A 15,802-nucleotide genomic window follows, 5' to 3' on the forward strand; every position below is an offset into this window, starting at 1 on the left:
GGGGCAGGGGCAGGGCCAGGGGCAGGGGCAGGGGCAGGCGTCCCAGGTCCTGGCTCCCTCACTGAGAACCTGGCCCCTTTCCTAGAAAGTGTGTTGCAGCCAAACTCTTCCATTGCGTGCTTTGCCCTTTCTTGCTGGGAGATCAGATGATCTGAGAGATGAGACAGTTGGAGATACAGGGGTATTTCTCACTTCCCCAAGAAGCCTCTTTGCTACTCTGCCCTGCCTGTGGCTGCTGTGAACCAAGGCTGATCCAACATGGGCAACAGAATCTGGGGTGTCAGTGCAGAACCTGCTAAATCTCAGTCTTCCTATTTGTAAAATGGGCCCAGCCCACCTCCAGGACTGTAGTGAGGGCCTAGTGATGTGAAGCTCCTGGGCATCCGAAGACTAGTTTAGCCAGGAGGGGGTGTGTTCTCTTTTGGGGAGCACAGTGGGGGCATAGGATAGATGGGGGAGACAGAGTAACCCCTGGGCAGCTCCCTTTCTCCATATTCACATTTACTGGGGGAAGCAGAGGTGGGCAAGTGCCATACTGTTTCTGGCTTTGGTGCAGAGCTCCGTGTGGATGTCTGTCTTCATCTCTCTCTGGATGAAATGCTTCCCTTTTCGCTTACTCTGAGAAGCTACAGGCCCTGCACAGGCCAGAGAGGCCTGTGGTTGTCAGCTGTGGCCATCCCTCGCCTTCCTTGGTACTGCTACACACACAGAGGCTTGCTCTCCTGCGTCCCCAGGACCACTCAGAGTGGCTGGCAGGCACTGTGGCGTGCCAGGGGAAAGACACATTCACAGCCTTGTTTGCAGCTTGGGGCTCTCTGTGTTTTGGGAACATTGATCAGGAAACTGGCCCTACTGGAGGCAAGAGCTTAAGCAGGTGTTTTTCACACCCTAGCAGTGACCTCTGCTTCCTGGTGACCCCAGTTTGCTGGGTGGTGCTTTTACCAATGGTGGAAGGGGCAGGGTGGGCCCCATGGGTCACCACTTCCCACAAACTAACTCCAGGAAATTGTTTAGTGCCCCCCCCAGGAGCCTTTGGGTTCCCTCAGAGAGGCCTTCACAGGGAGCAGTGAGAGCCATTGTTTTCCCTGTAGTGGGAAAGGTGGCTTCCCTGGAGGGCAGGTTCCGACCTCAACTGTCTCCCACACAAAGGGCTTCCCTGAGCCAGGCCAGGAAGCGGGTGCTTTTCCTGAGCTTCCTTTTCTAGCATATTTTAAACCACCCAAGGATGCAACTGGGGGGAGAGATTTGAAGACAAAAGAGCTGAAGTGTGCTGGGCGTGGCTCTCTGAGCTGGAAAGCCTAGACCCTGGCTTCAGTCCTGGCTGGCACCTGTAGCCACCTGCAGGCATGCTGCACCTGCCCTAGCTGTGACCCACGTTCCTGCTCTATCCACCACTGCCCTTCTATTCTGAGCAGCAGCTGATGTTTGGTGCCAGAGAGAGCCTACCTCCCACGGCTTTTTCTCTCTGTCCTCTCACCTTCCTGCTTCTGCGGGGAGCCAGTGAGCAACTGGGCCCCTGAGGCTTCAGAGGCTGGGAGGCGACCACAGTTCCTGCCGGCCATCCCTGCTGGAACAGGTAGAGCCACGGATGCTGGCTGTTCCCGTTGGGAGCTGTGCTAGCTCCACAGGGGCACCCACATTGTTGTATACCAAGCTGGGAGTGGAAGCAGGGTCGAGGGGGTATGAAGGCAAAAGATGAGGTTGAAGGGGGCCGTTCCCGATCTTCAGGCAAGTGTTTGGATCCAGGCAGGTTTGGTAGGAAGCTAGGTCTTGGTGCTGAGGTCTGTGGAGGAAGGGAAGGAATGAGGTTTTCCTAACAGTAGGGGTCTCCTGTCTTTTGGACTTTGAAGGAACTGCTTCTGAACCAGGAAGACTACCAGGGAGGCAGGAGGTCACTAAGCCCATGCTCGGCATCCTGTGGGCACCGGGACTTAGGGGCCGGGGTGGGGGTGGGGCGGTTGGACTGGCCCATGCTTAAGGAACGACTTTGCCAGGGATGGGGCTAGGTTTGTTGACCCTGTAAAAACCCTACTGGGTGGGCTGTTTGAGTGAGAGGTAGCCATGGTTTTGGACCCATTGTGGGAAAGTTGGATGGCAGACAGCCAGCCTTACTGTTTTAGCTGAACAGAACAAAGTCAGGCTAGGGGAGGGAATCTCCATTGAACCATCCCCGGGGTACAAGAGCATGGTCACACTTGTTGAGTAGGAGCTTGCAGAACAGGAGCCTTAGCTGTATGTAGGTGGCTCTAAGCACAGGTAGAACAGACTAAAGAAGACAGGTTCTCTCTCCATCACTGGGTACTCTCAGTGGTGCAGGGCCTGAGGTATACAATAACGCACTGAGCCACCCTCTGCCCACACTTTCGTCAATCATAGACCTGCTGTGTACTCTGGCCTAGGAGGGTTAGATGCCTCTGTCCAGGCCCCCGGCCCCAGAGAAGAGTGAGCAGGAAGCTTGGTGTTGTCCGCCTCTCAGGTGCTCTTACCTGTCCAATGAATGCGTTCCTTGAGGGGGGCAGGACTGTACCTTTGTAAATCAAACCTAGCCGTGCTTAGAGTTGAGAGTCCCTCCGCATCTTGGGTCTGCTGGTGCCTGCTGCAAGGGCCCCTCTTCAACCTGCTCCCCCACCGGACACACGGCTCTCTTTTGAAACTGAGTGTTCCATCTCATTGCGTATAAGCTGACGCAGAGCTGAGAGGGTCCCACAAAACCCTATTCCTTTCTGGAAGTGCTTTCTCTCATCCCAAAGTCCGCTGGGTTCTGGGAAGCCAGTAAAAGGCCCCCAGCGCTGATGCCCCCCACCCCCATCCATCTCAGCTCCAGGAGACCCCTAGTCCGTTTCCCAGTTTGCTTGACCACAAACCCATCGAGGGCAGGATCTAAGGAACTCCCACCACAGCCCCTCCTCTTTTGGGGGTGGAGGGAGCTGTCATCTGTCCCCTGGGGGCGGCAGATGGCCATGTAGTTTGGAAAGGAAAACAGCACAATTTAGAATTAGTCCCGGGTGAGAGGCCACAGCAGCATCTGCCTCCGGATGCTTTGGGGAATCACATTTCTATGGAGCAGCGCTGCCAGGGAGGTGGGAGGCAGCACAGTGGAAATACTGAAGCCGCCAACAAAGTGCCCGCCCCGCAGCAGTTGTGGGATGACAGGCACAGGGGCCGTTTGTACTCGCTCCTCTGCGGCTGCGGAAGCCCACCCCCTTCCTGGGCCCCAGCCTGCCTGCTATTCACCTGCAGCCAGCCACAGTGGAACAGGGCACACCCCAGGCCATGGAGTATGTAGTGTAAAAGAGGGAAAGTGGAGACAGAGGTGCCCTAAGGAGCCCTAAGAAGGAAGTTAAGGAGAGGGTGCACCTGCCGCGGCTGGGTTCCCGCTGCGGGAGGCCTTGAGTGGCGGGGTAGAGCCCTGCAGAGCACAGGCTGTTCTAGTCTCATGTATGGTTCAGGATCCTGTCCCGAGGACCTTTCAATCCTGGAAGGGTCTTTCTGCTAGCCAGACAGGAGGTGACTCAGGGGAAGCAGAAGGCATCCTGGGTCACTCGGGGAGGCTCTGGTCTGGTGCTCAGGGACTCCCCACTAAGTGAAGGCACTGTTGGGTACAGCCTCCTATGCAGGGCTCAGGTGCGCTTCTTTGCTGCTCATGTCTACCTGCCAGTGTTGAGAACCAAATGGCCACTGATGCTGAGGATATAGCAGCAAGGGATTGTGGCCAAGGCTCTCTACCTTCTTAGGGATATCTGAATGCTGTGAGGAGCAGGGAGGCCACAGACAGAGAGGAGAAGGGCCTTTGAACTGCCCCCACCCCCACTGCCCCTAACTTAGACCCTGCCACTTGGCTCTAGGCATCTCAGGGATGGTCCCATCCAGGTGGCCCTGCTGGTCTTCCAATTGTGCTATGCTATGGTGGCCTTAGTACGTCCAGCTAGGCAACATGTCTACACTATGGTGTCCCCAAGCCCAGGGTGGCAGCGGGGTTGACAATGGGCCTTCTCAGCTACCACATTCCCCTACGGAGGAGCTTCCCTGGCTACCCGCTTCCCTGCTCCTGCCCCACCCGCTGGGGTTGGCGTCTGGCCGCGCCCAGCAAGAGCAGCTGTCCCCTCCACAGATGCACCTGCTCCCTGCTGCCCTTTGTCCGCGCTGCCGGCGCCTGATTTACTGGCCATGTTTTCCCTCTTGCTGGTCCAGCAGATCACAGCCACACTGGCAAGTGTACATCCCAGCTAGGCAGGTTCCCCCGCCCCCCTCTGATTGTGGTTCCTGTTGAGGGTGCTGTAGGGAGCACAGCCCGTGCTGTGGAGGGAAAGGAGACTGTGAGCAGCCTTTGGCTGCATCAGTGTCTTTACCTTAAGAAACCTACAGGGGACGTGCTTAAGGGCTGGAGACCTAGCGTGGCATTGGGCTTGCCCTGTTTTCCCTAGCCAGGGAAATCTTCCCGCCTCCTGGGCTGGAGTTCCCCCACTCCCCTAGTCTGCAGGAATGGGTGGACAGAGGGACGGCAGCTCCATTTGGCTTTGAAGATGAAGCTCCCTCTGTCCCTCAACACCCCCTCCCCTGAGACTTCACCAATGGCTGGGAAAGAAAAAAAAAACCCTTTTCTCCAAGTGGGCCGAGGCCAACCCTGCCCGACAAAGGGGCATTGATCCAGAGAGGAGGGCTGCTTCTAGGGGCCAGCCTCAGCCTGCAGATCCCAGGCTCCCAGCGGCCTCTCCAGTCAGCTAGTAACTGGATCCATGGGCAGTAAAGGCAGTGTCTGCTTCCTAGCCTCGGTGCCCCACAGAAGCAAGTGTGAATCTCAGCGGCTGGCCCCTCTGGTGAGAGGGGCTCTCCAAGGGTACCGCAGGCAGGAGAAGCCAGATGTCCCGTCCTGTGCCCAACCCCCTCCACCCCCTCACACGCACACCAAACACACTTCCCATGCGGGGCAGGAACCATTGCAAAGGCTTGAGTTAACTCCCCAGGGGGTGGGGGGTGATTTGTTTTCTTTAAACCAGTTGGTTTGAGACTTTTGGCTTCTGGCAACAGATGGTCACCACAGTGGCCATTTTGTGTCTTCCATACCCAAGCCATAGACACAGATGAAAGAGGCTTCAGAGAGGACAGATGCCTCCCAGTACTTCTGTTGAGATACCTGACCCCAGCCCCCCAGCCGCCTCCAGCAACCCTTAGTGGGAAGGCCTCTCCTGGGCGCCCCCCACCCCCACGGGTTTGGTTATAAATAGCAGTTAGCCTGTGGACTGACAGGCTGGCATTGGAGGTGGGGATTGGGGCATGCTGCAGCCGTAGCTTTGGGCCCTTGGGGATGAAGAGGCAGTCTATGCCAGTGGGCAGGCTCTGGAAAGCAGAGTGGCTGTTGGCAGGGGCTGTGTCCACCCAGCACCTGGCTGTGACCCTGCCATGGGGCGGTTCTGTCAGCCAGCACGTTCTGCCTCAGAGCCTTTGCCTCTGGGAAGAGCTTGGCTTGGCGGCTCCCAGAGCCTTCTCTGGGAATGTGGGGCCAGGAGGTGGGGCAGGAGTGGGGTCGGGGGATTTATGGTCCAGGCTCTGGGAGCTAGGCAGGCAAGCGGCTGAGGAGGCTACCGTGGCTGGACCTTGGGCTCATCTCAGCCTGGAGACAGGAACCCCCCCCCACCTGTCTAGACTGAGGCAGGCTCTCAGCCCACCAGAGTGCCCACAAAGAGCCGAGGAGGACCATCCTTCACTGCCGTCATCTCCTCAGAGGACAGTACTGCTGCTGCCGGCTGTATGATAAAGAACTTGTGTCTGGAAATTTAATTTGTTCCCCCAAAGGGGGTGCCATGACATTACTGTTGGGGGTACGGTATGAGGAACCTGTGTCTGGGAGCCGAGTTGTAGAGAGTGGGCACCAGCCTGCATCCTGGCAGAGCCCCCTTGCTACAGGGCAGGAACTGAATAGAAAGAAAGCACATACACTCGCCAGTCGGCTCTGCTTCCCCCGTTTACTATGCTATTGATGTTTGAAAGTCGAAGGGACCGTGAACTCTTTTATTACCCAGATGATGCATATTCATGACAGAACCTGGGAGAGAAGCTGATCAGCCTCCCAAATGAGAGTTTCACAGAGTCCGTTCCCTTCACCCCACCCCACCCCCAGGGCTCTGCTGAGCCCACAGGGGCCCCGTCTCCATGGCTCACTGAGAGTATAGACCCTGGTTTGAAATCTGCCTGGCTTGAAATTCAAGCTGGTCTTGTCTCTCTAGCCTGGCCCCAATTAACAGTCATTATTTTTCTTTTTTATTGAGGTGAACTTCACTTAATATGTGAAAGTAACCACTTGAAAGTGAGCGTCTCTGTGGCATTGGTGCGTGCTCCAGAAGTTTCAACATCCCATGAGCTTCTGCCCATGAGGCAGCCGCTGCACCTTGGCTTTAGAGGCTGATTCTAGTTGGACCTGCTGCCTAGGGTGGAGGTCACGTTGGCCTTCACAGAAAGGAGGGCCAGGGAGCTAACTGCCCTGTGTATCTGTCCACAGCTGCAGCGGGGCCTTTGTGGGCCAACGATGCCAGGACCCCAATCCGTGCCTCAGCACACCCTGTAAGAATGCGGGAACATGCCACATTGAGGACCGTGGCGGCACAGTGGATTATACCTGCAGCTGCCCCCTGGGTTTCTCTGGGCCCCTCTGCCTGACGCCTCTGGACAATGCCTGCCTGGCCAACCCCTGCCGCAATGGGGGCACCTGTGACCTGCTCACTCTCACAGAATACAAGTGCCGCTGTCCCCCAGGGTGGTCAGGTAAGGGTTGTGGGAAGACTGTGGACTTCATAGCTGGGACCCTTAGGTCCAGGCGTCCCCTACTATCTATGCTGACTTGTGATACTGGTACACCAAATCTTCTCCTGGCTCAGACGTAAGCTGGGGTCTACTATCCAGGAAAATCTTGGGGTTCCTTGGGAACTGTGGTCTTTTTTGTTCTGCTTTGGTTTTTTCAAGACAGGGTTTCTCTGTGTAGCCTTGCCTGTACTGGACTCTCTTTGTAGAGCAGGCTGGCCTCGAACTCACAGTGATTCACCTGCCTCTGCTTCCCCTCCCTCCCAAGTGCTGGGATTAAAGGCATGCGCCACCACCGCCCAGCTGGGAACTGTGGTCTTTTCCAGCCCTGAACTATCTGAGTTTTGGCTGTCCTATTCCAGGGCCCCAAAACCTCACTGTTTCTGTGAGCAAAGTATAACCCTGGTCTCACCCTCTCTCCCTGTCAGGGTGCTTTAAGCTGGCATTGCTTATACATGTGGGGTCCACAAGACAGCTAGGTACAAATTTGAGACTGCAGTTCCTACTGCTGTCTCTGACCTTGGGCAGTCACTTAGACTCTTGTGACTTGCAGCCATATTTTGCAGCTAAAAACCATGAAGATACCACTTCTGGGCCTCCGCGGTGTCCAGATCTGCCATGGCTCATAAGGAGGGCCCTGGAGAGAGCTGACCCTCTTACCCACCCCCACCCCCACCTCTAGGAAAAACATGTCAGCAGGCCGACCCGTGTGCCTCCAACCCCTGTGCCAATGGTGGCCAGTGCCTGCCCTTTGAGTCTTCATACATCTGCGGCTGCCCTCCCGGCTTCCACGGCCCCACCTGCAGGCAAGATGTGAACGAGTGCAGCCAGAACCCCGGGCTGTGCCGCCACGGAGGCACCTGCCACAACGAGATCGGCTCCTATCGCTGTGCCTGCCGCGCCACCCACACTGGTCCCCACTGTGAACTACCCTACGTGCCCTGCAGCCCCTCACCTTGCCAGAATGGGGGCACCTGCCGCCCTACGGGAGACACCACCCACGAGTGCGCCTGCCTGCCAGGTAGGTCCTATCCTGGGCATCCAAGCCTGTGCATGTTCTGCTGTCAAGCCCGAGGGGGTGCAGAGGGACCCCTCAAAGAAGCTCAGAGAAGGCCAGCAGTAGAGTGCCTGGCAGACAGACAGACAGACCTGGTTCTCAGGAACAGTTTCCGTGGAGCCTTGGGGGTATAGTGTAAGGTCAGGGTAGGGATACAGAAGCCAGGGGACACTTCAGGCCCCACTGGTCTCTTTCTGTCTGGGTCATCTGCTGAGATCCAGACAGCTGAGTGCATAACCCCCAAGCCTTCTTTCTGTCAGTAAGGAGCCTTCCCTTGGTGCTCCCTTCATCCTGGGGCTCCCCTGATACTCTGTACCCTGAGCCTCTTAGGGCTGGGAGCCAGCCTGCCTTTACAGATGCCCGTGAGCTGCCTGGCATCCACGTGTAAGTGTATGTCAGAGGGGCACCCTGTCATGGGCAGTCCCTGGGGTTTCCCCTGTCTCTTGGGATGACAGCAGGGCCTGGAGGGCCCATAGGGGCCTCAAGTTGCTGATTACTTCCTCAGCGGCAGTACGCCGTCTCTGCTCGGGTAGGGCCTGCAGGCACAGCCCTGGTCCTTTCTGTTGCCTTTCTAAGGATGGAAACTCAAGAGTTTTGAGGCCTCATCTCACCCACATACCAGGCAGTTGAGAGGAAGTGGGGAGTGGGCTCAGGAAATAGGGATAGATTTGGTTGCTCGAGGTGACCTCGGGTCTCTCCTCCTTTGAAACTCAGGGGCCACCCTCCCCCCTGAAAAAGGGAAGTTCCCTTCTTGCCCCAAGCTTGCAGAGCCAGCCTCAAGGCTCTGTGTGCAGACAGTAGCTTTTGGGTTTCCTGAAAGGCGTTGGGCAAGCTTGGAGGTAACAGACAGCTGCCGCCACACGCCCCGACCAGTTGAGTTCTCTGGAGGCCTCGTGCTCAGGCCCCGGTGCTGCAGGTTCAGGTCCCTCCTGGTGCCTGCGTGAGACCTCAGGTGCTAGAACCTGCGTTGAGAGGTTACACGGGCGGGTCTGTCATGCAGGCTTCGAGAAAACAGCCTTGTCCAAGCAAGGAATTTGTGCATGGAGCTGGCACCAGTCCACCTTAGGCAGGGTGGGGTGGGTCAGCTCAGGGTGCTGGGAGGTGAACAGGAGGAAAGGAAGAGCTGAGTGGGGTTCACTTAACCACAGCTGGTGGGTCTCAGAGGTTGGTGCGTAGTGGCTAAGCCACCCCTAAAGACAGAGCACCTGCTCCCCTGTGTGGAGACTGACTGTTTCAGAGCAGGGAGAGGTAAATATTGTCTACCTGAGTAACGGTTGAAGGGACTCAGTCTAGGCTCAGTTACACCCAACATTTGGGTTCTCAGGTAGCTCTGCACCAGGTCCCCCGAAGACCATATGAACGAAGGAGACACAGGGAACTAAGGTCAGGACACAGCTCGATGGCAGCCTTGCCTGGGAATCAAAGTGGCTCTTGCTCCAGTGTGCCTTGCCGAGCCCCACCTGGCTCCCTCATGCTCTCACAGGCTCTGTGTTTCCCTGGAGGATGCTGTATTGGGCAGAGGAGGCTGTGGCCAGGCTCCATGTGGAACCTATGCTCCCTTGTCCCCTCCCCCAGCGGCATCACTCTGCACTGCTCAGAGCACCTCGAGGCTCACTTCTAGCCTGGAACCTTGCCCTGTGTTAAAGTAAAGCTCCTCACAGGGGGAGTCATGCTGCTTGGCCTTGCTGACCCCTCGGTGGGCACTAGGCTCCAAGTTGGTTCTTCCCCCACGGCCAGAGAAGCGTTTGCTCTTCCCTTGGGCTTTTTGCAGCCTCCAGCTTTTTGCTGCAGTGCAAGCTGGTGAGGTAGAGGGGGGATCTTTGATGGGGAGCCAAACAGGTGGGTTCTCCAAGGGCAGGAGGGGTTCAAAGGCACCCCCAGAGAGGGCGTTAATTAGTAACCGGCTGCAGGTTTGGCTGTTGCCAGACTCGCCTTTCTGAGTTGATCATTGAACCGGCGGGAGTTGAGGAGATTAATAGCTAACTTGCTGCTGAGGAGGCCCTCATGAAGGCCACGCTGCAGGCCACACCTTGGGGCCCAGCCCCAGGCTAGATGGGCTGCCTTTGCTATTGGGGAGAGACAGGTGCCCTGGCTGGGTCCCAAGGGAAAGGGCTCACAGGCCCTGAGTTGCCAGGCCTGACTGGGTCCCACCGCTCTGCTTTCCAACTTAGTGCGTCCAAGCCTCAGTTTTAGCTTCAGCAATTTTAAGTGTTCATGGCTGCCCCACTGGTTCAGTGTAGACAATCATCAGAAACTCTGTTAGTGGTTTTGTGGCAGAACCTTCTAGAACACTATGTTCCTGGACCCTGTCTGTTTAGTCAGCTCTTTCATAGTGACTTGGGGACACAGGAGCTGGGAGGCCACATAGGGATAGACAGATTCCTTGTCCAAAACAGGACATCACAGATGCAGGCCAGAAACTGAAGACACTCGAGGCCAGCAGTGGCTCTTCAGCAGGCTGCTAAGGTCAGGCTGACTTGCTGGCCCCCATCCCACAGGCTTTGCTGGACAGAACTGTGAAGAAAATGTGGATGACTGTCCAGGAAACAACTGCAAGAACGGGGGTGCCTGTGTGGATGGCGTGAATACCTACAATTGCCGCTGCCCACCAGAGTGGACGGGTATGTACATGGGACTTGCATGGGGCAGCCTTCTACTCACTGAACCACACACAACAATGGGAGAGAGGTCTGAGCTCTGTTCCATGCTAGAGAAGCCCAGGCTGCAGGACTCAGGACGACCAGGAGACCGGTGGCGTGGGGCAGCTCCCGTGCTTCCACTCGGAGGCAGCACAGCTCAGCATCAGCTGGTTCTTGTGGGATCCCCAGCAGCGAGCCACACAGGAGTCTAGCATTCTGGGCATGATACCAGGGATGAATACAGGGCTGCCCTCAGGGGGTGCTCACTGGGTAAAGGTAAACCAGGGTCAGCCATGAGATGACAGCCCTTTGGGCTGGAGGACAGGGTAACTTGTGCTGGTGGCACAAGTCAGCTGGGAAGACTTCCTGGAGAGAGCGGCTCCCACCCTACAGCCCAGGGCGGGCATGTAGCAGCTGGGGAGGTTGATGGTCCTGTGGCCCCCTGCAGGTCAGTACTGCACAGAGGACGTGGACGAGTGTCAGCTCATGCCCAACGCCTGTCAGAATGGCGGCACCTGCCACAACACCCATGGTGGCTACAACTGCGTGTGTGTCAATGGCTGGACTGGCGAGGACTGCAGTGAAAACATTGACGACTGTGCCAGTGCCGCCTGCTTCCAGGGTGCCACCTGCCATGACCGTGTAGCTTCCTTCTACTGCGAGTGTCCACATGGGCGCACAGGTGAGTGGTGAGTGCAGGGGTCTCCCAGGAGAAGGTAGGTGAACTTGGTTGGCTCACCACCCCTGGTTGCCCACACCCGGGGCACCCGTGAGTAAGATGACAGGGACCAGCTTTTCTCAGACATGGCTGCAGGACTGGGCATGTGGCTCAGTTGGTAGAGTGCCTGCCTAGCATGGACAGGGTCCTTGGTTTAATCCCTAGTGTCACATAAACTGTGGCTAGTGGCACATGCCTGTCAATCCAACACCCAGGCAACAGTGGATCCAAAGTTCAAGGCCATCTTGAGCTATGAAGCAGACTTGAATCCAACCTGAAATATGTGAGACCCTGGCTTTGGAAAGGAGTAAGAAAGAGAGAGAGAGAGAGAGAGAGAGAAAGAAAGAAAGAAAGAAAGAAAGAAAGAAAGAAAGAAAAGAAGGAAGGAAGGAAGATGTGCCTCGTTGGCACCTTCTGCAATGCCCCCGTGGGCCTTGCTGAACAGAGAGGCATACTGATGGCAAGCCACTAGCAGTGATCCAAGCACTGTGGGATTCTTGACGGGAATAGCCTGTCATTCCCAGGGCAGGGAAATGCAGTGCCCACTCACCACAGCTGCTCTGTCTAGGTCTGCTGTGCCACCTCAACGACGCATGCATCAGCAACCCCTGTAACGAAGGCTCCAACTGCGACACCAACCCTGTCAACGGCAAGGCCATCTGCACTTGCCCCTCGGGGTACACGGGGCCAGCCTGCAGCCAGGACGTGGATGAGTGTGCTCTGGGTATGTGCAGATGCAGCGGCCCTGGCAGAAGGAACAGTCATACGGAGGATGTGGCCTGTCCTGGAGAACCACCAGTTTGATGGCACGGGCTGGGGCATTGTGGGTAGTCTGGAAGCCGGAAGGCCAGATCAGCCCTCATCTGTGCCTCTCCCACCAGGTGCCAACCCCTGTGAGCATGCAGGCAAGTGCATCAACACACTGGGTTCCTTTGAGTGCCAGTGTCTGCAGGGCTACACGGGGCCCCGCTGTGAGATTGACGTCAACGAGTGCATCTCCAACCCGTGTCAGAATGATGCTACTTGCCTGGACCAGATTGGGGAGTTCCAGTGTATATGTATGCCAGGTACGTCTGTGCCACCTCCCACCTCGGGGGCTGCCAAGAGCAGGGAGTGGGAGGCAGCATCAAGGCTGGATAGCCTCAAGTAAAGTTTCTATCAGGGTTGGCAGCATCTGGGAAACTGAGGCCAGGATAACAAGACAAAGTGGAGAATATGCCCAGAGTTGGGCAAATAGACCCAGAGTTCATATAGCTATGAACAGCAGTGGCCATCGTAAGGCTGTATGAAAGAGGCTCACTTCTGCCCCAGGTCTTCAGCTGGGGGCACTCTAGTAGGGCCTGCCGAATCCACCCTGAGTCTCACCATCTCCGTCCACAGGTTATGAGGGTGTGTACTGTGAGGTCAACACGGACGAGTGCGCCAGCAGCCCCTGTCTGCACAATGGTCGCTGCGTGGACAAGATCAACGAGTTTCTGTGTCAATGCCCCAAAGGTGAGGCCGCCTACTTACCATCTCTTCCCAGAATGCTTTGAGGGAGGACTTTGCCTTGTGACTTGATCAGGATGTTTTAAGGCTTTCCCTAAAGGTAGAGACCCCCTGGCCAGTGGGCACTGAGCCTGGCACCAGAAAACCTTTAGTAAAGGAGAGAAGGATGCCAAGACCTGCAGTGCTCCTGAGATAGGAGGGTCCACCTGGCTGGCTTTCCCCATGTCCCCTTCTTGATAAGTCATGGGACTGAGGAGGACATAGTGTGGGGATCTGGGCTATATGGCTCAGAAGGACTTGGAGGAACTGAAGAAGAGACAGAGGGGAGTTGGGAAGGTGTCTTGCCTGCCCCAGGGCTGGACTGAGGCCTTGGGCCTTCTGAGATGTAAATCAGCCATCCTAGACATGTTCGAGCCAAGGGAGCCCCATTCACAGCCTAGTGTAGCTGTAACCATAGCAACCAGAGGCTGCTTGGGGAAAAAAAGGCCCCTCTGTTGAGGCGGCCACTGAGCAGTGCTGAACAAGGAGCGATCAGAGGGCCAGGGTACAAGGAGCAGATAGAAGTCTGGAGGTCGGCTGCACCCGGGGCCAAAGGACCCTCCAGAGGAGCCCGTGTGGTCAGGCATTCAACTAACCCTAGCGTCTGTGGGGTAGCCGCTGTCAGATGTGACCATCTCATCTTTGCTGGCCACAGGCTTCAGCGGGCACCTGTGCCAGTACGATGTGGATGAGTGTGCCAGCACGCCTTGCAAGAATGGTGCCAAGTGCCTGGATGGACCCAACACCTACACCTGCGTGTGCACAGAAGGTACAAGGGGCAGTGCAGGATCCGGCGGAGGGGACAGGAGACTGGAGAGGCCTTAGTCTGAGGATCAGGAACTTAGCTCTGCTTTGAATCCATGACAGGAGGGATGAAAATATCCCAGGGTATATGACACCCTCACATCCATCAGTGACCAGGCTGTGACCTGGGCCTGCTCAGTGCTTTCCCAAGGTGTGGCCAGCTAAATGTTACAGGAGTAACTGGCCCGGAAGCTCACCCGTGCCCACCCTCCCTGTGATCTAGGTTACACGGGAACACACTGCGAGGTGGATATCGACGAGTGTGACCCTGACCCTTGTCACTATGGTTCCTGTAAGGATGGTGTGGCCACCTTTACCTGCCTCTGCCAGCCAGGCTACACAGGCCATCACTGTGAGACTAACATTAATGAGTGCCACAGCCAGCCGTGCCGCCATGGGGGCACCTGCCAGGACCGTGACAACTCCTACCTCTGCTTATGCCTCAAGGGAACCACAGGTGACTGGCCGGAGCTGGCAGTGGGTGGGAAGAGGCAAGGCTAGTTTTGAAAGCTGACCACATGTCACGCTGTTCCCCTAGGACCCAACTGTGAGATTAACCTGGACGATTGTGCCAGCAACCCCTGCGACTCAGGCACATGTCTGGACAAGATTGATGGCTATGAGTGTGCCTGCGAACCGGGCTACACAGGTAAGTGACTGAGGTCAGAGGTCAGGTCAACTCTAGAGTCCTTAGATGAGTCAGGTCTGGGAGAGACTCTAGGGTTAGCAGGGGGCTAAGGGCTGGATGTTACAAGCTGGGTGTCCGTATGCCTTCTGTCCCCTGTCAGCATCAGGCCTGGCCACGTCAGACTTGATGGCCCAGTAGGCTGAAATGGGGTGGCCATAGCTCTGAGACCAGGCTTTTGGGAGTGTGTTCGGCCTCTCACACCCTTAGATCCGATAAGGTTCTTAACTTCTCTGGGCCCCAGTGGGTCCCAAGACTGTAGTCAAGCTGTGCCGAAGAATGACTTCGTTGGTAGGGTATTGGCCTAGCACACGCAGAGCCCCGAGTTCGAGTCCACTGCCACATGGACCACATGCAGCGGCGTGTGTTTGTAACCCTAGCGCTCTCACATCAAAAGCGAGAGAACCAGACACTCAGGTCATTCTCAGCTATGTAGTGTAGTGACTTTGTGGCCAGATTGGAATACACAAGATGCTGATGCCACTGGCACTGACGTCATGTGGCTCACTGCTATGTGAGACCGTTTACCATAGTTCAGATGTTCACAGATTAGCGTATAGAGAAAACGAGGCCCAGATAGGTCTAGCTCCAGGAGAGGTGAGCTCTGTGTGGCAGGCCTGGTATCTGAGCCCCTTCCTGCCCACAGGGAGCATGTGCAACGTCAACATTGATGAGTGTGCAGGCAGCCCCTGCCACAACGGGGGTACCTGTGAGGATGGCATCGCGGGCTTCACCTGCCGCTGTCCAGAGGGCTACCACGACCCCACGTGCCTGTCCGAGGTCAACGAGTGCAACAGTAACCCCTGCATCCACGGGGCTTGCCGGGATGGTCTCAATGGGTACGGCAGACTCGCCTGGGAGGTACCAGCTAGAAGCCTGGGGCAGGTACAGGCTAGGTGAACCGTGGTCCTGTGAGACCAGTGGTCCTGAGGTCAGCTCCCAGTGTCTTCCCAGCATCCCTGGGCTATGTCCTCATTGGCTAGCATCAGCTCAGGATACAGACCTTAAGCACACTGTGGCAGCAGCCCTTTGTCAGTGGGTGGGAGGAACTAGTAAAGTCTTTAATAAAACTATTAAAGGTAGCCGGGTGTGGTGGCACATGCCTTTAATCCCAGCACTCGGGAGGCAGAGGCAGGCAGATCTCTGTGAGTTCAAGGCCAGCCTGGTGTACAAATCGAGTCCAGGACAGCTAAAGCTACACAGAGAAACCCTGTCTTGAAAAATCAAAAAGAAAAAAAAAATTAAAGTTTTGCACAGAGGGTTGGTACATTGTCAAGGTAACATTGTCCCAGGCTGGAACCCTTGTGTGGTCTTAGGCAGCATAGTGTCCCAGCAGACTGGAATTGGAGTCTAGCAGGAGGGCATTGAGCCCAGGCTGCAACACAGTGCTCTGTGTAGGTATAAATGTGACTGTGCCCCTGGGTGGAGTGGAACAAACTGTGACATCAACAACGATGAGTGTGAGTCGAACCCTTGTGTCAACGGTGGCACCTGCAAAGACATGACCAGTGGCTACGTGTGCACGTGCCGAGAAGGCTTCAGTGGTGAGTGTAGTGGGTGACACGGCAGGATGGGTC

The 15,802-nt window shown here is 56.4% G+C and overlaps 1 protein-coding gene across 1 annotated transcript in view; it reads left to right on the forward strand.

Moving 5' to 3' along the window:
- NOTCH1 (notch receptor 1) overlaps positions 1-15,802 on the forward strand; it is a 47,102-nt gene that overhangs the window by 11,832 nt on the left and 19,468 nt on the right. Inside the window, exons 3-14 of the mRNA XM_084799840.1 lie at positions 6,497-6,759; positions 7,478-7,816; positions 10,351-10,473; positions 10,940-11,173; positions 11,778-11,933; positions 12,091-12,276; positions 12,590-12,703; positions 13,392-13,505; positions 13,764-13,997; positions 14,079-14,189; positions 14,872-15,064; positions 15,624-15,769. Coding sequence (XP_084655966.1) covers positions 6,497-6,759; positions 7,478-7,816; positions 10,351-10,473; positions 10,940-11,173; positions 11,778-11,933; positions 12,091-12,276; positions 12,590-12,703; positions 13,392-13,505; positions 13,764-13,997; positions 14,079-14,189; positions 14,872-15,064; positions 15,624-15,769 — 2,213 coding nt within the window. The remainder of the gene's footprint in view (positions 1-6,496; positions 6,760-7,477; positions 7,817-10,350; positions 10,474-10,939; positions 11,174-11,777; positions 11,934-12,090; positions 12,277-12,589; positions 12,704-13,391; positions 13,506-13,763; positions 13,998-14,078; positions 14,190-14,871; positions 15,065-15,623; positions 15,770-15,802) is intronic.

The sequence above is a fragment of the Acomys minous genome (assembly GCF_964271855.1).
Source record: "Acomys minous genome assembly, chromosome: 10".
Classification (NCBI taxonomy): Eukaryota; Metazoa; Chordata; class Mammalia; order Rodentia; family Muridae; genus Acomys; species Acomys minous.